General features: G+C 26.4%; 2 protein-coding genes across 2 annotated transcripts; one reads left to right on the forward strand and one right to left on the reverse strand.

Moving 5' to 3' along the window:
* Nucleotides 1-12,644: 12,644 nt before the first annotated feature.
* Nucleotides 12,645-15,621, reverse strand: LOC124926849 (FRIGIDA-like protein 4a). The gene is made up of 3 exons (XM_047467159.1): nt 14,681-15,621; nt 13,792-13,967; nt 12,645-13,401 (listed from the first exon to the last, which is right to left on the reverse strand). The coding sequence occupies exons 1-3, from the start codon at nt 15,552-15,554 to the stop codon at nt 12,811-12,813; spliced, it is 1,641 nt and encodes a 546-aa protein (XP_047323115.1). The 5' UTR covers nt 15,555-15,621; the 3' UTR covers nt 12,645-12,810.
* Nucleotides 15,622-20,236: 4,615 nt separating this feature from the next.
* Nucleotides 20,237-23,476, forward strand: LOC124926185. The gene is made up of 7 exons (XM_047466366.1): nt 20,237-20,438; nt 21,579-21,621; nt 21,708-21,800; nt 21,895-21,957; nt 22,034-22,129; nt 22,221-22,298; nt 23,219-23,476. The coding sequence occupies exons 1-7, from the start codon at nt 20,308-20,310 to the stop codon at nt 23,303-23,305; spliced, it is 591 nt and encodes a 196-aa protein (XP_047322322.1). The 5' UTR covers nt 20,237-20,307; the 3' UTR covers nt 23,306-23,476.
* Nucleotides 23,477-25,865: the final 2,389 nt, after the last annotated feature.

Below are 25,865 nucleotides of genomic sequence, written 5' to 3' on the forward strand. Positions count from 1 at the left end.
TAGAGCTTGAATTTTATTTTATTTTTGTTGGGAGATAGAACTTATGGGTGATAACTTTAAATTCTTCAATGCAGGAATGGATCTAATGTATGGGTTTAGCTCACATGGAAAAAAATATATATAAATTTTTTTTACAGTAAAATGTGACAGAACTCCCTAATTTATTAAAAAAATTCAATATAATATACCGTTTTTTATTTAATTATTAAAAAAATGATAAATCTTATTTTTATTCACTCGTTTTATTTAAAATTTTCTCGTTATTATTTTGAGTTCATTCTAAATTTTTTTTTCAAGTTAACCTAAATTCTGGGTCTGTCCGTGTTTCGTGGGTTTACGAAATAGACTACCTAAATAAAAGTAGGTGTAATTCCTCCAATTATTGTTCAAATATTGTCACTGTTTTTCTTCTAGGGCGGTTTTCTTCATGTTTTAAGATTTTTATTTGTCCCTTCGTAATCTAGTCAAGGAAGTTAAAATTGTTGTGCATTTGTAAATTCGTAATATTGAAATAATCTAAAATTTTACTTCATGTTTTAAGATTCTTATTTGTCCCTTCGTAATCTAGTCAAGGAAGTTAAAATTGTTGTGCATTTGTAAATTCGTAATATTGAAATAATCTAAAATTTCGTAAAATTGTTGGTTTTGAATGATAAGATATTAAGATGTACGAAATATTCACTAATTGATTTAGTCTCACTCATTAAACAAACTAGAGTTATTTCCCTACGTTGTAGGGGTTATTTTACACATGATAAACAATTTTTTAAAGATAAATATTGTTGATTACAATTTAGAATAAGATAAAAAATAAGTGTAAATTAATTACATTATAACGTTAAAATTATAATATTATATAAATCACACCACCATTCATGAATATTAGAGTGAGTTTAAAAAAAATGACATATTTTTATACTAATAAATTATATTTTAAATATTTTTTCTCATTTTTATAATATTAAGTACTTTAAAAGATAAATAGATATTATTTTAAACTTTTAAGAGAAGACTCATATAATACCTTTAAATATGACAAATTATAGATATAAAAAATGTTTAACAAAAAATTTAACTGAAATTAATCATTAATAAATAATCAAAAAATCTTAACAATATAATAAAAAAAATCTTATAAATAAAATAAACAAATAACAATTACAGAATTAAAGGAGAGGAGAGCACATGGAGTCGCTCCGATTATGTGAGACCCAACTTTTACTATCTATGAGCTATTTTTATGACCTTACATTTTAGAAGTTAGCGGGATATGGGAGTCTTTCAAGATAGATTGGTTCAGTTCCTACTGTAATTCAAAAGAATATATCTGAGCTTTTCCTGGCCTTTTCTCTCTTGCTTATCCGCTTTTTTATATTTAATCGGTCCACCTCATTATCTGGATCAATTTCAGATATAAAAACTTTATTATTGACCTAAAAATATTATAATTTGACATATTATAATAAATAAATATATCAAACAAATTTTAGAATTAATAAAAAAAATTAATATAAAATTTAAATAATACCATTATATTATATTATATTACTCAACTTTTAGTTGGTAAAATTTAGCTTCACAATTACTTTTTTTCTTTAAATAATTTGTCGAACTATAAAATGTGAAAATATTTGCATTTTTTTTATTATAAAAAAATAAAAAAATATTTTTAAATATCTTAAATCAAAGATTATAATATAAAAAATATCATAGTTATAAAAAAATATGATCTTTAGGCCCTTTTTTATATAAAAAAAATAAAACAATAAAAATTAACTAATAAGTTTTGCTTACAAAATAAAACTACATTATCAAACTATTTGAAAAAAAATAAGTTCTTTTAAAAGGTTAATCTAAATATTTTTAGAAAAATAAAATAAATTATAAAAATTTAAAAATTAATGTAATTTTCTAATTAACTTTTAATGATATGATATTTATTTTAGATTCATTATCTACCTATTTATTATTCAATTCCTAATTCAAGAAAAATAATAAAAGAAAAAATATAATTCATATATTTATATATTTATATACATAATCAATCAAAAATATAATTAAATTATGAGATAGAAAATAAAAAGTGAATAAAAAAATAAATTAAACTTAAAAAAATATTTAAGAAATTTTGATAAAAATAAAAAAAAAAAATACAAATTTGGTACATCAAATTTAAAATTACATTATTATTATTATTATATAATAAATGTTTGAAAATATTTAAACTTAATTTAGATAATAAAATCTTATGTCATTTTTCTAAATCATATAATTTTTTTGATTTTTTTATATTAAATATTATTTTATATGATATAATAACATTTAAATTAAATATATATATAATTAAATAAATAAATAATATTATGAGTTTATAACTATAATTTTAAAAATAATTTATTTTTATTTAAGTTATTTAAACTTAAAATAAAAATTGAGAAAATTTGATTAAAGACAAAGATAAAATTTAAAATTACATTATTATTATTATATAAATAAAGGTTATATCATTTCATATCATTTTTTTACATTATATAAATTTTTTAAATAAAAAATGTTTTATAAATTTGTAATTTTAATTATAAAAATTATTATACCTATATAAAAATGTACTATTAACAAAAACATAAAAAATTAAATTTCACTCTAAAAAAAGTAATTAATCTTTTTTTTTGATGTAGGGTAAATAAAGTATATATTATTATTTTTCTTATATTAAATTAAATCTCTCAACTCTAATTTAATTTATAGAACATTTGTATATTTACTGGATGGTTCTTAATTCTTAAAGATGAGATTAGTGACTCTAATTTTTAGTTACATTTTTTTTGTCTTAATTTCTTGTGTCAAAGTGCTATGCAAATTCTTTGAATTTTTATATAATTTTGTTGATTGTTTTTTAAAAAATATTTTATTTTATGAATTATTGTTATACAATAATAAAAACAAATTCATAATCAAATGAAGATAACATTACTCTTCATTTTACGAACTTTATAAAAAACGAAATTAGAATTCATTTTATAAAAAAAAACTAACATAATTTAATAGTCAATACCCGATTTTAATTTAAAAAATGAATAAATATAAATAAATTATATTGGCTTCAAACTTAATTTATCTTTTGAAAAAAAGAGGATTGTTATTAGACTTCTAAAATATTTTATTAAATATATTTTTTATTTTTATATATTTCTAAATGTAATTAAAAAATTAGATTTTTTTTTATAGAAGACTAATTTTTGTTAGAAAATTTTTCTAACAAAATAAACGAAGTAATTTACTCGAAGATAAAAGAGGGGATAAACTCATACGAGATGAATGATAAAATAGTATATAACACATTTTACCTATCATTGATATAGTTTGATATTATAGTTCAGCATATAAATAAGTATTTATAACCAATTTTCAAAAAATCTCTTTTTTCTAAGACCAACCTAGTCCAAAAAATTTGAAAGTAGGTCATGGAAAAATTTAGATTAATAAAACTCCTTCACTAAATTATAAAAAAAATTCTCTTAAACAGTATCTTGTAAAAAAAAAGATTAACCAAATGATACAAATTCTATATTTATAATCAAAGATTAAGTGAGTTTTAATATATTTTGTTCAATAAAAAATATATCACTGATAATAGTAACTTAATTCTAATAATAGTTTTAACTTAAAAGCAAGATATATGTTTATATAATATAAAATATGTTTCCATCATATGTATATTAATTATTTTTAATTGTTAGAGTTGACTGCTTCAAATTTTTGCAATGAGTTTCAATAAATTTAGTAAAAAAATTGTTGAAATGAGTTTCAATAAATTTAGTAAAAGGATTGTTGAGACATTTGTATTTTTCATAAAGTTAGAAAGGGTAGATATACAAAAGTCAAGACAAAAAAAAATATTTTAGAGATAGATCACACTCAGTCACTGTAAAAGATGAAACTATGTGGTAGTAGGGTAAATACCAGTATTAATAACATTCAAGAAAAATGCAGAAAAATTATCAAATAATAAATAACTGTAATAAAAAAATATTGTCCACAAATAAATAATTTCTTGAACAACCAAATTAAGAAAATTCTCTTACAAAAATTCAAACTAAAAAAATAATATTATTTAAAGAAAAAATAAGTTGGACATTTGTATTTTTTTATAAAGTGAGATAGTATTGATATACAAGAGTCAGAAAAAAAAAGAATATTTTAGAGATAGAACTTTGTTTGAAAGTTTAAATCACACTCGGTCATTGTGGAGATGAAACCACTGTAGTAGTGTAGTAGAGTGATTACCGGTATTAATAACATTAAAAAAATGCAAAAAATTACTAAATAATAAAAGCTGTGATATAAAAAAATATTGTCCCAAATAAATAGTTTCTTGAACAACCAAATTAAGAAAATTCTCTTAAAACAATTTAAACTAAAATAATAGTATTATTTAAAGAAAAATAAGTTGGCTCAATCAAATTCTCTTTAGACCTGTGTATTTTTAATAAAGTGAGATAGTGTAGATTTATCAGAGTCAAGATAAAAATAAGAATATTTTAGAGATAGAATTTTATTAAAAAGTATACATCACACTCGGTCATTTTGGAGATGAAACCACACTTTAGTAGAGTAATCACCATAACATTTAAGAAAAAGACAGAAAATTACCAAATAATAAAAACTGTGATATAAAAAAATAATATTTTCCACAAATAAATGATTTCTTGAACAACTAAATTAAAAAAATTCTCTTAAGCAATAAAAAAAATTAAGTACGAAATTAATATATAGATTTTAGTTGAGAGAAATATTTAATATTATTATTTAAAATATTTATTTATATATAACCACCTATTTAAAATAAATAGTCTTAACTTACCTAATATATATATAATTTTAAATTTTTATATATTATGATAAGTAGAAAGCGAAAAAAAATTAATTAGAAAAAAGAGTAATATTAGGAATTAATTAGAAAGATAAATTATGAAATGAAAAAATTCTTGAATATAAAATAATGAATTGAGATAGAAATCATAATGAATTTGTGTATAAACCTTCGTATTCATCTATTAAACATTATTATATATTGTTATTATATATATATAAATAAATATGTTATGTAATATTATATATTTTAATATAAAAAATATTTTATATTATTAGTGTGAAAAAGAGTAAGAAAAAAAATACTTAATAATTAGATTAAGAAAGAAAGTCAAAATATATATAAAAAAATTAATTTAAAAAGTAGAGTAATTTATAGGGTTAATTAAGAGAGAGAAATTATGAATTGAGATAAAAATAATTTGTGTATAAACCTTCGTATTCATCTATTAAACATTATTATATATATAAAAATAAATATGTTATGTAATATTATATATCTTTAAGTAAAAAATATTAATAAAAAAATATTTTTTATTATTAGTGTGAAAAAATATAAAAATTTATATAGTAAGTCGAAAAAAAATACTTAATAATTAGATTAAGAAAGAGAAATATATATATTATGAAAGATATTTATTCTCATACTTAAAATGCAACATTTCAGTAATTTATCTCAACCCAAAAACTCAAACTCAAAAGAATATTCTCAGAATATTTATTTTTATAATAAATTTTAATTTTTTCAATATTATATATATATATTTATCTAAAATTATAAATTAAACTCATAACTTTATAACAACTTATTAATTACTTTTAAATTCTCATTCAATTATTTATACAAAATAGAATAAATTAAACATTATTACATAAACACAAATTACATCTCACAAACAAAAAAAATACAACAAAACAAATCTTATTAAAATTATCATATATATATATATATATATATATATATATATATATATATATATATATATATATATATATATATATATATATATATATATATTATATATATAAAGATTAGAGATAAAAAAATAATAAATTAAGTACGAAATTAATATATTAGATTTTAGTTGAGAGAAATATTTAATATTGTTATTTAAAATATTTATTTATATATAACCACCAATTTAAAATAAATAGTCATAACTTACCTAATATATATATATATATATATATATATATATATATATATATATATATATAATTTTAAATTTTTATATATTATGAAAGTGAAAAAAAAATTAAATTAGAAAAAAGAGTAATATTAGGAATTAATTAGAAAGATAAATTATGAAATGAAAAAATTCTTGAATATAAAATAAAGAAATTAATTTAGAAAGTAAAGTAATTACATAGAGTTAATTAATAGAGAGAAATTATGAAATGAGATAAAAATCATAATGAATTTGTGTATAAACTTTCATATTCATCCATTATTATATATATTATTATTATATATAAAAATAAATATGTTATGTAATATTATATATTTTAATATAAAAAATATTTTATATTATTAGTATGAAAAATATAAATATTTATATATTGAAAGTAAGAAAAAAATATTTATTAATTAGATTAAGAAAGAGATGTAAAATATATAAAGAAATTAATTTAGAAAGTAGAGTAATTTATAGAGTTAATAATCTGTGTATAAACCTTCATATTCATCTATTAAACATTATTATATATATTGTTATTATATATATATATATATATAAATAAATATGTGATGTAATATTATATATCTTTATGTAAAAATATTAATAAAAATAATATTTTATATTATTAGTGTGAAATATATAAAAATTTATACAGTAAATAGAAAAAAATACTTAATAATTAGATTAAGAAAAAGAAATATTTATATATTATGAAAGAAATTTATACATCTCTAACTCAAATACCTATTCTCATACTTAAAATGCAATAAACATCTTAGTAATTTATCTCCAACACAAAAACTCAAACTCAAAATAATATTTTTAGAATATTCATTTTTATAATAAATTTTAATTTTTTCAATATTATCTATATATTTATCTAAAATTACAAATTGAACCCATAACTTTACAACAACTTATTAATTCTTTTAAAATTCTCATTCAATTATTTATACAACTACATAAAATAAATTAAACATTATTACATAAACTCAAATTACTTCTCACAAACAAAAAAATACAACAAAACAAACCTTATTAAAATTATCATGAATTAAACATATAAATAAATTATATAAATAAATTAAAATATAAATAAATAAAATATGTAAACAAATTAAAATATAAATAAGTTTTATAAATTAATTAAAAACAAACTAAAATGACTTAGATGAAAGTTTTGAAAACCTTTTGAGTATGTGAAAAATGTCCCTGCATATTTGGGTTTGGAGGAGAAAGATTTTGTAGGAAAACTTAAAATGCAGATGAGTGACTTATAATGGAGTTGTTTGCTGGTGAGTTGGAGATGATCTTATATTATGAGAGAGAAAATAAGTAGAGAGAAAATAAGTAAGATAAATAAATTAGGAAAGAGAAATTACCTGAATTTTGTGAATGATTATAGAGTTATAAGCTACAAAAGAGACCAAGGATGTTTTTCCAACTGCCTGAAATGATCAAATTCCTGGAAAAAAATACAAATCAGTGAAAACGGATTGTTGAAACATAACATAATGCAAATTCAATTATTGAAAGCATGATATTGATATTGAAATTGAGAAGATTATGAATAGAGATAGCACACACGACAAAATGAGATCCACGAAATAAAATGCTCTGTATTGTATATGAAGATATCATTCTTCTCTCTTCAATTGAACCTCATTGATCTAAGATTATTTATAGGAATAAAATATTTGGATGGAGTAATATATTAGTTTAATTGTAATTATATACGTTGATATAATCAATATTTATTGCTAGGTGATATAATTAATATTTATTGCTAAATTCAATTAATAGATAATTATAATATGATAACTGCAATTTTTTATTTTTACATATTTTCATTAATTATGATATGATAACTGAAATTTTTATTTTTACATATTTTCATTAATTATAATATAATAATTGAAAATTTTTATTTTTATATATTTTTATATTTAATATTTAATGCAAAATTGAAATAATATAAATAAAATAATTTTATAATAAATATAATATAATAACTGAAACTTTTATTATTTTAACAAATTTTTATAATTAATATTAATGTTAAATTCAATTAATAAAAAATATTAATATATATATATATATATATATATATATATATATATATAAAAGAGTAACGGACATAGATAATTATGAAACTTAGTTAATAGAATTGATGAAAAAATATATATTTTATATTATTAGTGAGAAAATATATATATGGTAAGGGAAATAAAAAAATTAATTAATAAAGATAAATGAAGAGAGAGAAATATATATATCTAACCCATAAAATTATCTATGATGTAGATCATTTTAGAAAGAGCGTGATGTACACCTCCATCATTTCAAAATTAAGCGTCATTAGATATATATAGATTGTTGTAAGTGGTATCTTCAGGGTTAATTACTGCATGCTGAAGAGCATTAAGTTGTTGCAAAATTTATAAATGTGTATCTTAAAATAAATATATATATTTTATAAAGGGCAAATTATATGGGCGGGCGGCCCTCGAACTATCTTGATCGCTCACTTTTGGCCCTCAAATTAATTTTTGAAACAAATCGCCCCTTCAACTTTTATAAATGTCACCCGTAGCCCTTCCGTCAACTTTTTAGTTAAACCTAACGGTTTAAGTTTAAAATATTATTTTTTTTATATATTATCTTTAATCTTATATTTTATATTTATATATATAATTATTAAATCGTTTATATATAATATTATATATATATTATTATTAAATTTTATATAATTATTAAATCTTTTATATAATAAATAAATAATATATATATTATTTATTTTTATCTATATATATATATAATTTATATATATTATTTTAACTAATTTATATATAATATTTATATAATATATATTTTAAAAAATAATTTAAGTGCTAAAAGTATTTGAGTAGTTAGAAGGTTACAATTACTTTTAATCTTTCAAATTATTTTGTAAAATATATATTCTATAAATTATATAAATTTATTTATATATATATATAATTAATGATTAGAGATAATCCATATAATTTATTTTTAAACTTTGTTTTATATATATTAAAAATAATTTATTAAAAGTAATGGTAACCTTCTAACTACTCAAATGCTTTTAACACTTAAATTAATTTTTAAAATATATATTATATATAAATTAGTTAAAGATAATATATATAAATTATATATATATATATATATAGATAAAATTAAATAATATATATATTATTTATTTATTATATAAAAGATTTAATAATTATATAAAATTTAATAATATATATATATAATATTATATATAAGCGATTTAATAATTATATATATAAATATAAAATATAAGATTAAAATTAATATATAAATATAAAATATAAGATTAAAGATAATATATAATATATAAAAAAATAATATTTTAAATTTAAACGTTAGGTTTAACCAAAAAGTTGACGGAGGAGCCATTGATGACCTTTATAAAAGTTGAAGGGACGATTTGTTTCAAAAATTAATTTGAAGGTCAAAAGTGAGCGATTGAGATAGTTTGAGTACCGCCCAGGTAATTTACCCTTTTATAAATGTGAGTGGACATGATTTTGACTTTTCCTATTTTCCATAGGATGACGCAACACTTTCCCAACCTAAAGATATTTTTATTGTTTGTTCAAGTTAAGTTCATTTTATTTGAAGGACTAGGCCACTAATTTATCAAACAATATAAAGATATGAGAATATTAATCAAGAATTTTAATGAATTGATATGTCGAATTTTGACCAAGATATTAATAATTTGAACAAATTAGAATTTAGATTTTTAGCCGGTTCAAATAAGAACATGTTGAAGGGGGTAATCATCATAGGTTTAATATTATAAATAAGAAAAAAAATGGGAAAAATGAATAAGTACAGTCAAACACACTTAACCATTTAAGAGTAAATTGTTAAAATGTCCCGCGGTCATCAAATTTAGTATTAAATTTAGTTAGTTGTATTTGTTTTTGTTAAGTTGTAAATTCGAAACATACGTATAGCATTTTTAATTTTATTTTAACCGTTTTAAGTTTATGCGCGGGTCAACTCATCATCTGACTCAAGTATCCATTTACTCTCACATGTTAAAACTGTCACGTTTTTATCAAATTTGGTTTTGAATTTAAAATATATAATTTTATTAGCCTAGTTGGTTAAAGGTTGTATTTGTTTTATTAGGTTGAAAGTTTGAAACATACATATAACATTTTTAATTCTATTTTTAACCGTTTTAAATTTATGAGCGGGTCAACACACAATCTGATTCAAGTATCTATTTACTCTCATATATATATCCAAATTAATCACAACACTCGACCCGAAAATCCAGACACTTTTAAAATTAAGCATCAATATATATATATATATATTAGTTAGTTATAAAGTTAAACTTAAATCGTTAAGAATGTCTGTGTTTATCAAATTTGGTGTTGAATTTAAAATATAAAGTCTTATTAGCTTAGTTGGTTAAATGGTTGTATTTGTTTTGTTAAGTTAAAAGTTCGAAACATACTTATAGTATTATTAATTTTATTTAAGGAGTGATAGAGAAGGGAATTTGAGAGAGTGAATGATGTATCATCACATGGAAAATGATAAATAATGAAGTGAGAGAGAAGAGAGAAAAAATTTGTTATTTTTTCAACAAATCAAATTACGTCATGTCATTCTCTTTCAAATTTCTTCTCATAAATTCACTCCCCCAATCATTTCTCTTTTATTTTTAACCGTTTTAAGTTTATGGGCGGGTCAACCTAAAATCCGACTCAAGTATTTATTTACTCTCACATGTATATCCAAATTAACCATAGGTCTCGACTCGATAATCCGGACACTTTTGAAAATATATACATAAAGGCTCTCAAGTCAAAGACTTTACTTTCTAAAGTGTTCGGCTACACCTTTAAATAAGTCTCAACTAGATCAATATCAATATTTTGTCCAAAACTCTTGAGTCTCTATAATATTTTCACCATATTTTCCTAATTGTATTTTCATAACAAAAGATCTAGTTTCTTTTTGTATTAATCTTATTTTCTAATGTCAATATTATACACCAAAATACATAGTTTCCTACAGTTGAATATAATCATTCATTACCTAGATTGTGTACCATAAACATACCATAATTGTAATATTATAAATCCATTTTCAACCTACATTATCCTTAGATCACAATAACTATATCGTATGTTGCTTGTTGTCGATCTTCGTTGCTTTGTGCAGCATGTCGTCACTGTCATGTCAAGATAGGTATTGCACTAACAAAATAAAGATGGTACTTCTATTAATTGCATTCTTTTGATTAATTAATTTAATTGTGTCTAAAATAGTATAGATAAGAACACCTTAGTTTCCTCGTAAAAAAATAAAAATAATTGACAACTCGGTAGTAGGACTAAATTAGTGTCATAGGAGTGTCAACTCATTAAGAAACAAATTGTTAGTCCTATCCAAGGACATGCTATGACTAATGATGGAATGAAACAAAAAGGTAGGCGTAATAAGTTTAGAAGATTGTATGTTTCATTTTAGAAAATCGCATGAAATATGGTCTTTTATAAGTTTAAGACTAATAAACTATATTTATAACCCGGATACCTTGATAGGAATTGTGTTATAGGATCTAATATATTTGTCCTTGTCCTCGTAGGATCGTCTGCTACCAAACTTCACATGTTCTCCTGTTGTCCTTCTCACAGGGGAGGGGTAAAAGTGGAATTCTTTAAAAAAAAGACTGTTTTGTCCCTCCCTGTGAGCAGGAAATGTTTGAGAGCAGAAGATCCAATCTCGTCCCTGCTCATGTAAATATTTATAAATAATGGTAAATTTGGGGAAATGCTTAAAATTGAATATGTTGTGTCTTCATTAGACAAGGGAAAATACTGACCATGTTGGCCTGCTGCAAGTACTTATGCATATCCAAGTTTAGCCTGTAGAACAATAAAAAATATTATCTTAGACTATTGTTTGGCAGTTCAGTCTTCCTTCTTTTTTCAAAGCCTGTTCAAAAGAGAATAGAGTACTTCTTGATTGTGATTATTTGAAACAGGTTGTTCGTTTTCTTGTTTACGAATGAATATGTTAGATACCCATGACTCGATTGATAAAATCATACCATTTGAATGAATATGTTAGATACCCATGACTCGATTGATAAAATCATACCATTTGGTTTCAGAGTATCCCAACAATAAAAGAGGTACTCATCGGGTCAGGTTACTGTAGTAAAATTAAAAACCGGGTTCAGAACTACACTAATACCATCAACCCTGAGTGTAATTGTTTTCACCCTCTAAGGTCAAGGACAAACAAGACTTTTACTAGTACACATAAGTTTTGAAAGCAAAACATTATGCAAAGAACATCTAGCCATTGCAAGGAAACAGCTAATACATTTGAAAACATTTTCTACTTAAATTCACACAAGAAAGTATTAATAAATTTTTGAATAACAAGTGAAATATCATAGAAAAAGTGGTTATAATCCAAATTCATAAAGTGTTTTTCAAATGTACTCAGAAGGGGTAACTTAATTTTTTTTAAGGTCGAAATGCGCTAAATAGGGTAAAACTCTCTACCTCGGTTCAGTAAACACTCTAACGAATTAGCTAGAGACTATATCTTGCTGAAAACACAAAATAGATAAGAGCATCAAATCTTAGAAAATTAATGAAAGAAACTACTACATTGTGCTATAGAGTAGTTTATCATAATTCTTCTCCACAGTAGATAATAAATTAGTTCCACTCTACTGTTGGTATTGAGGATACGACGAAGGATCCAGAGCACCATAATCATATCCACTGTACATAGTCTGTCCGTATGAGCTACTGGTTTCTGTAGGGGTAGCAGCAAGAGGAGGAACATAAGAATATTGAGGAGGAAGAGTGGCAGGACTCGGATTATGGCCAAGTAAATAAGAAGAAGAAGCACCACTACTGACTCCATCATATGTACCATGGCTAGTATATATATATTGCCCAACTGTTCGAGGAGCTTGGTTGGATGAGTTTGGGATTCTAGAGTTGAAAGAAGGGGATCTTCTCGTCCTATTGAAAATTTTTGCTGATTTAGCTGATCGGAAAGAGGGAGATGGACCAGTCATGCTTCTTCCTCCTCCAATTCCACCTCCACCTCCACGTCCTCTATTAGATCGTTTGCCTGAGGGGTTTCCTGTGGGGGGCACAGAAGTAGTCTTTTTTCTTTCTTCCCTGTCTTTTTCCATTTCTGCAATCTTCTTCATGAGGCACTCTGTAGAGTACCGCTGCTCAAGCTTCAGATCTTCCACACATTTTAGGATAGCTTTTGTGACTGTCAGTTCTTCATTGTTAGCATCTTCCTGAAACAAACGAAACAAAATACCACACTTCATAAGAAAGTATTTAGGATAACAGATAAGAAGCAACTATTAAGTGAAAATGATATTGGGTTCTTCCATGGAAGAAACTGTCTCAAAAAAAAGGGAAAAAAAAGGTGAAAATGATAGATTTGACTGCACTTTGTAGGAAGCATCTCAAAAGATTCTCAACATGAATGTCACTGGGCAGTTTAAGAGTAATTGGTTATATAAACTTTGGGTGACCCAAATGCCCTTACTTTCACAAAAACACTACATTTTAAGGGAATTGATTTCATAGAACTATAAAATGTTGATGGAGATGGTAAAAGAAAAGGATAAGATAAATATATGTAGCAAAAAATAGGATTTAAGGAAGAAAAAGAAAAGCACCATTGCATAAACACTAGATTTACTGTCATTTGAGACATTTATCGAGCGCTTGCAGACATTATCCAGACAAGATTTGAGCAGATCAACTGGAGGAAATTGGTCAGTTAAACCAGACTCATGAGCAAAATATATAGCCTCAATCTCCTTCCCACTTTTCACCAACTCATTGATTATGTCTGGAAAGAAAAACACATATATTGTCAAGTTATAAAGATCATAAACATATTGCATAAACTATTGGGCCCTGTTAACCAATTTAAATGATTTAAGTGTTTATTTGAACTAAGTTCATTTAATAACTGATATTCACGTCACATAATTATTTAGATTCAACTCAAACTAAACAAAATAAATAATATAGCTCTTAGTTCACTTAACTCGGTAATATAGTAAGACGTTACATAACAAATACTCTTTTAAGCACTTTTCTGACAATTTATAAAATCAACTTACATAACAAATACTAAAATTCATATATTTTCATTTTGTTTATTCAAACATTTATTTTCTAGACTTGACTTATACCCTGATTCTCCATGGTTAAATTCTTATTCATTAATTACATTGTGATCATATGCTGGTAATGCAATAACAGAAAGTTGACAGCAAATTGATTAAGAAATTTTCTAAGCCAATAAAATTGTACCCTTCAAATAAAGTACAAAGATTATAGACATAGATCTATGTATGGACCAATTTGTTCCAATCATCAAAAGCTCATTCATTCATATTCTAACAAAACTTCAACTCATTTATCGTATTTCTCTATTGAAATCGGTTTTAACCAAATGTTCGACGTTTCAATAAGCAAAACTGTTTTTGATTAGCCTCATAGTTATGTTTGTATCCATCTTCAATAACTAATTCTAACAATGATTCAAAACATTACCTTTCATTTTGTCCCCTAAGCCCAATGCAGCAGCAACTTTGGGTATGTCCCTTCTAGATGAATGTTCCATCACCAAATTACTCAAGAAATCCTTCTCAAAGTAATCTTTCACTCCAAACCTAACAACTGTGTGCAGAAACATGGCTACCTCACCTGGAACCATCCCATTACTATTTACCAAACCGCTACGCCCTTCTGCTTTTCTCCATCTTTCCAACACCTTCACAGCCCTTTCTTTCACACTAGTAGCCACTGCCCCAAAGTAACTTCCCCCTAATGGGATAGCTTCTTGAATCAAAATACCACAAGACCGTCTTCTTTCTGCTATTCCACCCCTCACATCTTTCTTCATATCAAGGAAATCCTCAATTGCATCAAGAACAAGTGTCATAGTGTCCACTGCCTCCTCCAACGCTAAACTGAGTTCTGTCCTCCACACTCCTGATTCTTTTCTCTTAGCAAACAGAAATCTCATCAACCCTATTGAATCCATTCTCCGACAATACATCCTTAATGATTCAGACAAGCTCCTTTCACCATTTTCTTCCCCTTTCCCTTCCGCGTTTTCAATATCCGACATCGCTGCATCCTTCTTCTCGTTGACGCGGACGGCCTCGGATGATTCTATCTCTGGGAGGGAATTTTCGCGGTTAGAAAGGGATTGATGGGTTATGTTGTTCTGTGAATTGAATGCCTCGATTTCTGAATCTAGGGCCTGAGATTTCTGAGAGACGGATTGTTCAAGTGTCGCGAAGTGACCTGCTATATTTTTGTGGAGCTTCGTAATGGTCGTGAGTATTGATGCTCTAGTCTCGAGCTCCTCGAAGAAACGCTTGTGCCGATCGGCATTCGCTGCCAAGTTTGTTGCCATCATTGGGGTTTAAGAATTTCAGTTCCTCCACAAACATTAAAATGTGTTTACTATCTATAGCAACTGAATTGGGACATCTTGCTCATTTTTCACTTTATGTTTCTTTTTTTCTTTTAACAAATTTATGTTTTTTCTTTTACCATTTTCTCTATTTTGTTTAGAGTAAAAAAATCATTGGTCTAGTCTAACGGTAACAAGAGATGAATATCTTCCATCTCCTTAAAATTCTAGATTTGAGTCCGTCAGACACAAAGTTCTGCGTTTAGTTAAATTTATTTGCGGGGCTATATACTTTAATCGTGGGAATTAAGGATCCATGAAAAATTATTATAACGTGAAGGTACTACGTTTAAGAAAAACGGGCACAACTTAATCTCGTTCAAGCGGGGCTATATACTTTAATCGTATTCGTGGATTCGTGGGAATTAAGGATCCATGAAAAATCATTATAACGTGAAGGTACTACGTTTAAGAAAAACGGGCACAACTTAATCTCGTTCCATTGGATCTTCATTTGTGTCATAAGTGAATTTTGGATGGTCTATACTTCAAGACTTGAATTGAAATGAATAATCTATTTATAAAATTGATGTAGAGTAGTGAGTCAAAAAAAAATTAGAGTGTAACATATCTCCATTTGAATTACAACCCACTATTTTGATTGTTGCTACAAAGTCTCCATAGGCCCATCCTATGATTAAATTTAATTTGATTGCTTTAAATGGTATAAGTCTAAGTTTCAAAGGAGTCTCAAGATCATTGATTAATAATTTGATAAAAAAAAAATAGAGAGGTTAGTCTAAGGTCTGCTCTCAAATGTCCATGCTCTCATGTTCCTTCTCACAAATGTTGACTATTGTAAACTCCTTCAATTTTTAGGGTTGTTTAAAAATGAAACGTTAATTAAAGTTACACCATCTAATGAAAATAAATCTTAGTATCGCACGAGAAAATATTGTATTTCAACAAACGTGTGTTGCCCAAAAATGCAATTTATATATGTATTGTTTGGGTGGGAGGGTTCAGCACATGATGGTCGCATGTTTCGCGATGCAATTTCAAGACCTAATGGTTTAAGAGTCCTTTTAGTTAAATTTGCATTGATATATCTATTCATCAATGTAAATTTTATTTTCATTTTTTCATATTACTCAATATGTATTTATTGTTCAACCATGAAGGTTGTTATTACTTGACTGGCTCTGGATATTGCAATGCAAGAAGATTTCTTGTTTCCTATCGAGGACAATGACATCATCTCAAAGAATTTGATAGACATCGACTAGAGACCCAGAGGAATACTTCAACATGAAGCATTCTAAAGCCATAAATGTTATAAAAAGATGTTTTGGGTTATTAAAAGGAAGATGGAAGATTCTTGCATCTCCTTCATTCTTTACCATTCAAATCCAAGTTTGCATCATAATGGCATGTTGTTTTTTTTGCATAACTTGATTCACAAATTTATTAGTGTCAATCCACAAGAGTCAATTATTGAAGAAGAAGAGATAAATAACGAGGAAAATGATGATGATGAAGAAGGAGCATATTACACAAATTAATCCAAGTAATGAGTGGCTAGAATTTAAAAATAATATGGCTACTCATATGTATAACACGTGATCCACTAGATCCAATGACAATAATGCTGATTAATGCTTGTTTTTTATGCTTATTATGACAACAACGTGAATGCTTGAATGATTTGTACTTGATAGTTTTTTTTATATCTATAATTCATTTATTGTGTTTTAGATTTTCATATATTTTAAAAATTCAGTAATTATAACTTATATTTAACAAAGTTTATATTTATATTGTATTTAATTTCCTGTTATTATTTTTTTTGTAGGATGTCTACATCTACACCTATTTATCGACAACGTAGAAAAATAAACAATTTTGGACTGATGATGAGGTTGATGCTTTGATTGATGCCCTCCAAGAGTTAGTTTGTGATCCATTATGAAAAGTAGACTCTGAATTTCAGAACAATTACATGGGTCAACTACGTAAGATGATAATGCGTAAGATTCCCGATTTCAATAAAAAAATATACTCCTCACATTGAATCAAAGATAACAAATCTTAAAGGCAAGTACAATCTCATTACAGAGATGTGTATGCAAAGTAGTTGTTAGTGGGATGAGGTTGGGCATAAGATCAAATTGAAAAACAGTGGTTTGATTAATGGTGTCTGGTAAGACTGGTAAGACGTTCTAAACTCACATCGATTATTTATTGAGCGTTTACTTTGGTAGTTCTTTCTATTTATTTGTACATATTCTGAATGTTATGTTATTTTCTTTTGTATAGACTCACCTGAATGTCATTGGGTTGCGGGATTTTACATTCTCATATTTGCGCAAACTAGACATGGTGTGGGGTAAGGATAGAGCGACAGGGCTCAGAACTGAAGATATATTTGACGCAAACATGGATCCTAGTTGGTAGAAGAATGTGATTGTGAGTTCTTCATTAAATGGTACAGACGAACTCGTTTTCGTTTCTCACTCACAAGGCTCACGTACAATTTCATCAAACAACAAATCATCCTATAAAAGAAACAAACTTTCATCGAGAATGGAAAGTTTCCACAAGAAAAAAAATCAGAAAAACCCTTCAACAAAGGATTTACTCAAAGTTGGACAACTTTAATACCAAAATTTTCATTTGTGACCAAATTGCATCACGATATATTGGTGTTACAAATGCTTTGATTGCTGAATCTAAATCTGAATCTCTAAGTGCTACAAAGATGCAAGATGTTATTCATGACTTAATTAGCGTTATTATACCTCAAATAGATGTTGGTAAAGCTGTTGAAATTTGCTACATGGACCCTACGAAAGTGGATATTATGTTCGCGTTGCCAAGTCTTTTGAGACGATCCTATGTGCTTGGGTTTGTTCATCCATTTTCCAATCTGTAAACTATGTATGGAATATGAGGTATTTTAAATACTTTTATATATTTAGGAAAAGAAACGAAGAATGGTTGTTGTATTAATCGGGAAGATTTTTGTTTTTTTAGACATGAATGAACAAAATTAATAGATATAACAGTATTTATAAAAAACAAATATTGTTTTGAATTCATATTTGTTGGTTCTGTTTGTTTTATTTTGCATGTTATTAAATATAAAAATTAATTACTGTACAAATAAAATACTATCAATAAAAATTCTTTAACCAATCTAAACACTATAATGGTAATGATAATTATTACAGGGTCTTAACCAACACTACACTTTTATCAATTTTTATTCCACAAATCTATCGATTTTATTCATATTCTCGTTCCCTTATTTGAAGCAAGTCCCCTTAAGTGTATGCATGAGTCAAATACTTGGTTGAACAATTCAGCAAATCAAGATCTCTCAAAAATAGATAGACCAAGGTGATCTGAACCCTACTGTTTTGGCGAAAGGGTAGATATGAAAGTGTGTGATGTAGTTTCATTGTGGTGAGAGTATACCTCATGCTCAAGGAAATATAAATGAGGAAGTGAGTTGGAAGGCAATTGAGAGTACTCTCCAAATTATGAAGATTTTTTTAATTTGTTATTAATTTTCAACTTAATTTTTTTTTTCCAATTCAAATTTTGTTAATCTGATTGTTGTTGACCTTAAAGATTAAATTATATGCTCATTTTGATGTAAGTTTCCTAGAAGTGGAATCTCTCAAAAAAAAAAAAAAACTCATCTTCAACACGGGCTACAAGCTAATAATTTGTGTAGCGAGATCGTAATCATTATTAATAATTTGAGCATTAGAGTGTTTAAAGTGATCATAATCAATATTAATAATTTGAACATTTGAGTAACTAGCTACTAGGATACTAAAACGGAATAAGGGATTTATGCCAATGGAATGAGGCACATATGAGTTTACAAAACAAAGGATCTTTTAAGCCCTTCCCGATATGAATTTTATGCTCGTCTCCAATGCAACAGTAGAAACTAGTTGCAAGAATTTTGTTTTAATTGTTAGAGATTGAGTTAATTTTCAGTAAGAACAGGATTCTATGGGTGATCACATTGTTCTTTTGAAAATATATTGTGTTGGGTGATTTTGCATTCTTGTTTTTAGTTAAGTTTATCAATTTTATTGTTTTTCACTATTTCTTTTATTTTCTTTAGTCTAAGTTTAAAAAGATTTTGGACCTTGGTGTTTTCGTACAACTTTTGAAACAAGCAATTGTAAAATATTTATGCACCATATTTTTATTGTTTATTTTAAATATATATTATATAATTTATTAGATATAATTAAATAATTATATATTTCATAATCTTTAAGACTTAATCCCTAATATTTGTTATAAGTGAAGGTAAAAAAAAGTGCAAGTACAATTATGGTAATAAAGAGTACAATTTTGTAGGGGTGTTCAATATTTGAATAAAACCAAATATCCGACCGAAATCGAATTACAATATTCAGTTCAGTTTTTAAATTGCTTAAAAAAATAAAATTCGAAAAATTCGAACCGATGACCTCGAATAACCCGAAAATCGAACCGATGAACACCTTAATTATTGTGTTTTTTTTTTAAGAAATAATTTATCAATTAATTTATTTATTTTTATAATTATGGTTGAAATTATTATGTTGTAGATATTATTATTTTGACAACCATCTCTATAATTTTGGAAAATAAAATGTAATAACAAATTTCCTTGGCATGATGCCTCTTTCTCTTTGCTAATATTTTGCAGCACCGATTGAGCCCACGAGAGATAGAGATCGGAAAACCGATGTCGCTCTGTACCTATTTACCATCTCCCCAGTTTTCTTCGTTCTGTAAATCATCCAAAGGAGGCTACAGACCTACAACCGCTCGCTTCAGAGCTTCCGCCGACGTACCGGACTTTCTTTCGGCAGACTGGTACCTAATTTCTCTTATTTTCCATGATAAAGTGAATTCACAATTGAAATGGAAGTTCAAATAATCAAAGAGGCTGGAAATTCTGATTGTGTTATTTGATTAAATCGTAAATCAGTACTGTCTTATCCCTTATCTTGTGGGCTGATGATTAAATCGTAAATTTGATTTGTGTCAAATAAAAGGTTAGCATTAAAGATAGGAATGATAGAAGTAGAACCCACCATTGTAGTTTAGTTGCAAGAAGATTGGACACCATGATTATAAAAAATATGAACAGAATAGGAGCAGAACCCTATAGTTAGAATTAGAGATAAAGGGGATGATAAATCTTGTTTCTTCAATTGAACATAATTGCCTCAATACAATCAGATCATTCTTACTATCTTCAATCATGCCACCCCTTAGGGTCCTTACCTACACTATTATACTGACATGTATAATTTTCATTCAAAGACTTTTATATTTCAAAAAAAGCTTCTATTTTTATTTCTCATTGGAGATGTATAGTCTCTTACACTAGTTGCTTACCTTATGTCCTCCTTTTGTAAAAGTTCTTTTTCAATCAAATGGGATACAAATTACTAAACTTTCTTGATGATCCAGTACACTTCTGATGTTCAGTTTGACTCACTCGAGACAATAAGCCTGCTTATACGTTTATGATCGCAAGTTGCTATACGTGATTTTTTATGAATTTCCATGAAGAAAAGGAGTTAGACCTTGAAGTGTTGAATTCTTTGGTTAACATTTGTTGAGTTTCATTTATTTTCAGAATGGGTTGTCTATTTCTATGATATTTTACAAAGAACATTCCCTTATCAAGACATTTATGGGTCATAGACATAGAGCTTGTTTGATCTTGGGTTATCTGAAAAATCTGGATTATGAATTGAAAATCTTGTTTGATTAAAAATTGGATTATTTGAGATATTTGGGTTTAAGTACTATAATGTCGTTGTGTATTTAAATTTTAATATTATAAATAATGTAAGGGTTGGTTGATGAATTGAGTGAATTTGATGGTTGAAATGATAGCTAATGTGAAAAAGGTTTTTTCTTTGAAATAATCAAATAACTCAAGCTTATAAAGTATGGTCTTACCTATTTGTATGTATTAGTATTGACGATTTGACATTTCAGGCTTGAATCTCGCAGGAAGAGACCTTTTGGACCCAGACTCAGTGTAATTACTCACAACCCTAAAATAATAAACTGAACCCACTATTGCTAAGTTGTGCCATGTCAGTTTACATTGGCATCTTGTTTTAGTTTCGTGCAGAAGAAGCTATAAGATACCAGCTCGATGCATTGAAATTTAATGACCGACCTAGTCAAGATTATGGTATAGAAGTCATGTACAGGGTATATTCTCAAATTTCTAGATTTGTTTCAGTTTAGGGTATAGCTTATTCCATATGGGTAGCATCATATCATAATGTATCTACTGTTTTGATAGTTTGCTGGATTTGATCCTTTTGAAAGGTCTTCCTACTTTGGTCGCTTCTTTGATTTGGGGCAGGTTAGTAAAAGAAGACGATATATTGCTACGAATAAGAGCTTGGTAATTTATGGGTTGTTGCTAACTGTGCTTGTAGTTTGAAAGATTTAGGAGGATTTTCCACCACTCAACATATCGTGTATTACTTGGTCACAGGGAAAGTAAGATACTGAGCAGTTTATGGGTGGAAGAGGTTGGTATACTACTTTCTATTTGCTTAAACATGAAGTTTTAAGTTAAAGAAAATTTTACAAGTTTTATGTTATATACAATTATGGAAACAGAATCTATTCAAGCAACGTATATGGATACTAGGAGCTCGCCCCGAGGAGGAAGATGTATTCCAGTTTACCATGGTTCAGGTCAGCCAGATGCTTTCTCGTGTTAGCATTAGTTATCAACTGATGGATAATTCTCTATTATGCATAAGTAGATTTCTTGGAGTAGTTGAAGGCTGTGCTTTTCTTCTCAGGCCAAACAATATCCTTTTCTATTATATGGTGGCATTTCCAATGATACATTAATTTCTAAGTCCTAAATTAGAACTGGCTTTTCTTCTACTATGACCCTTCTAAAAGCTAATTTGAGGTTCTCCTGAACTTGTAGGCCATTTTGAAATCTGAATATAAAGTTGATGCTTGGCTAAATTCTGGGTGGTTAGGATAAAAATGAAAATTAAGTGTACAATATTGAATATTGACTTTTCAAAAGTTAAATGAGCTAAGTATGTGAAAAATAATGTTGAATAAACCAAATGAAAATATTTAAATTTGAAGTACTTGTATGAAAGTTGATTTGAAAAAAGGTGGAACTAATTTCTGGAAATTGCTTAAAGACTATTTTATCTTTTACTTCATCGTTGATGCGGACAAAACAAAGCACAATGATTTAAGTTAATTTTCAGGATTAAAGTTGTCTTTTGAATGCTGTTAATATATTATTGAGTTAAGTTATTCAATGTCACGAATTAAGTCAGATTTATAGTTTAATTATAGTTGAATCTAAACAATTATGTAATATTTAGTAACAGATATAAAATGAAGATAATTCAATAAGCTGATAAGTTGTGTTATCAAATACGGAAAGAGCTGCATTTAATATTTTCAAGAACCCTCCCCATTCACTAATCTTATCTCCAGAGAATTTTATTTGATTCAACTGATCATGATGATGACAACAGAAAACATTATACTTCCCATTTCAAAATTTTGTTCAGCCATCATAGTTACTTACATAGTGATCATTTGTTGGTTGATGACTAAGTTTTGATTTTATATGGTAGAGGATTGGTGGTTCTTGGGATGGCTACTGGCTGACAGAGTCACTTCTAAATGACGGCGACTGTTTTTCGAGTGGTGTCGCATATTGATTTGTCAAAATGTCTGCAATGGCGACCTTAATGTCAGGTGACTTTTGTCCCAATTATGTAAATACAATCTTTCTTTGTAAAGAAATGTAGTGATAATAGAAATAGTATACATGTATAAGATATAATCATATATATGGCTTGTTAATTAAGAAATAAATCTAGAAATCTCACACATTTCTTTGCTGCTTAATTAAAAATCTAATTTTAAAATGCTATAGTGCCAACACAAAAGATTGGGCTTTTTTTTATTTTTTTAAATGTTGGGGTCATTGGGCTGGCAGGGTGTGTCTACCCTAACCGGTCATTCCTTCTATCTTCTAAACAGGGCCTAGGACTTATAAAAGCCTAAGAAATCTAACTCAGAGATATATGTTTGTAAAATTTATAAACTTAAAAGCTCCAAGGTTGAAGATCATTTTTTTAGAGTAATTGAAGGCTAGGCTTCAATTTTAGATCTGAGTTGTTTTGGAAGTATTAGAACGTGTTAGGGATCGATGGATTGGAGAAGACAAAAATATATGTAGAGTGAGTTTCTCAAACTTCTGCAATATGTGTTATTAAGGGTGGATTATTTGAATATCGAAATCGAGAATGGAATAGGAATAATTGATGAGATTATGGGTTTTTTTCAAATGCAATTTATTGAAGAATTAAATTATTTTGGAAGGTATGAATCAAAATAATAATAAAAAAAAATCATGTTTCCGGACTCTCTTTCCTCCCTATACTATGCACCCGGTGAAGGCAAGGCCTACTACGCCCCCATGGGCCGATCACCGGAGGGTGGTCTTAAGGCACCTCTCGAAATTTGCTCCTAGGTAAAACTCCGCCTATCACGAAATGGTGTTCATTCATTAGGCGATGAACCCCTCCGCGTTTTCCAGCAATGCTCCGGCAGTATTAGATGCGACGAACTCGAACATCAGAGAACACAAATAAGAACGCAAGCTCGGATGTAGACGATTATTCAATTTTATTCTGAAATTTCATTAAATTGTGTAATTAAGTGTTTGAATTGACATTATAATTTAAATTATAATTTTACAATAATTGACATTTAATTATAAATTAAATTTTATGTTTGAAAAAATATATAATTGTAATTGAATTTTAATTTCTAAATTTAAAAAAAATAATAATAAATATATTTTAATATATATTATCTATATTATTAAAATATTGAATTTACCTTTTAGGATAACTCAGACAACTTTTAAACAAATTATTTAGGATCCTATTCTTATAAAAAATATATATATATTAGTTTGACATGTTAATTTTTTTAATTCGTTCAAAATTTAAAAATTTTAAATAAAAAAAAAATCGGTTTAAAAAGTTAACTTACTAAAATTAATATATATATATGATAAAATAATAAGATATTTTATTTTAAAAAATATTAAAAAAATTATATTAAAATTTTAATTCTTCACTAAACTTAATAAAATTGAGAATTATAAAATTATATTGTTTTAAATTTCATTAAAATTCTAATTCCATTTTCAATAAAAACTTATAAATTTAAATTAAACCCTAGTTCCAATTTTATGTTATCAATTTAATTATTATTATTATATATATATATATATATATATATATATATATATATATATATATATATAAAAAGGAGAGAGAAAGAAGGATATTGACAAAAACTTGACAGACAAGGGACTTGTTAGAGGTAGGTTTTTAGTTTTACTAGTTTTCTTTTAAAAATATTTTGTTGGATAAAAATTAGGAAAAAATGGTTTTTAGAATTTTAAGACTAATTTATCATTAATTAAAAAAAAAAATACAATAAATGTGAGAGAATTTTGGATTAGAAAGAAGGAATAAGGTAGTTTAGGGAGAGAAATGATAAGATCACATAGAGAATATAATTTTGATATTTAAATGAATAAAATTAATAATTAAATTATTGATATTGTTTAAAATGTTTAACTAACATGCGTCTCAATGCCGTTAGCCCGAACACAAGCGAAATACCTAGGCGTCCGCACTTTGGCAAAAAACAAGGTCGTTTTCGACCCTGATTTATCTTTTTCCTCGCGACGAAAAGTATTAACATCGGTCATAGTCTCAATCATGACCTGAACGATCAAGTTGGATGAAAAACATACAAAAGCCATTAATAACATTTCGTCTGAAATTCGATCCACTTGTCGTTCAACAAACTTAGGGAGGCTATAAATAGCCCTCCTAAGCCAAGACAAAACCAATGATCAGAATTCTATGTCAAAATCCCGATTTTTTCTCAAGAACTATTCGAATCTAATGTGACATCATCCCAATTAAATGATGCATCAGGATAATGTTATAAATGAACATTGAGGTTAGAGGAAGCTCCCCATCCCCTCAGGTTGAAGAACGAAGACTTCAATCAAAATCACCAAACCTACCATTTAGTATTCTTAGCGTCCAACCGAGGATTCTGCATGAGTTTGATTTTCGACCGAGAAAATCAAACCCTTCCCTACAACCGACCGAAGAACTGTAACCCTGACCAAGGACTTTTTAGCACCCGACTGAGGTACTTTAGCCTGGGTTTGATTTTCGACTA

The sequence above is a fragment of the Impatiens glandulifera genome, chromosome 2, assembly GCF_907164915.1.
Source record: "Impatiens glandulifera chromosome 2, dImpGla2.1, whole genome shotgun sequence".
NCBI lineage: Eukaryota > Viridiplantae > Streptophyta > Magnoliopsida > Ericales > Balsaminaceae > Impatiens > Impatiens glandulifera.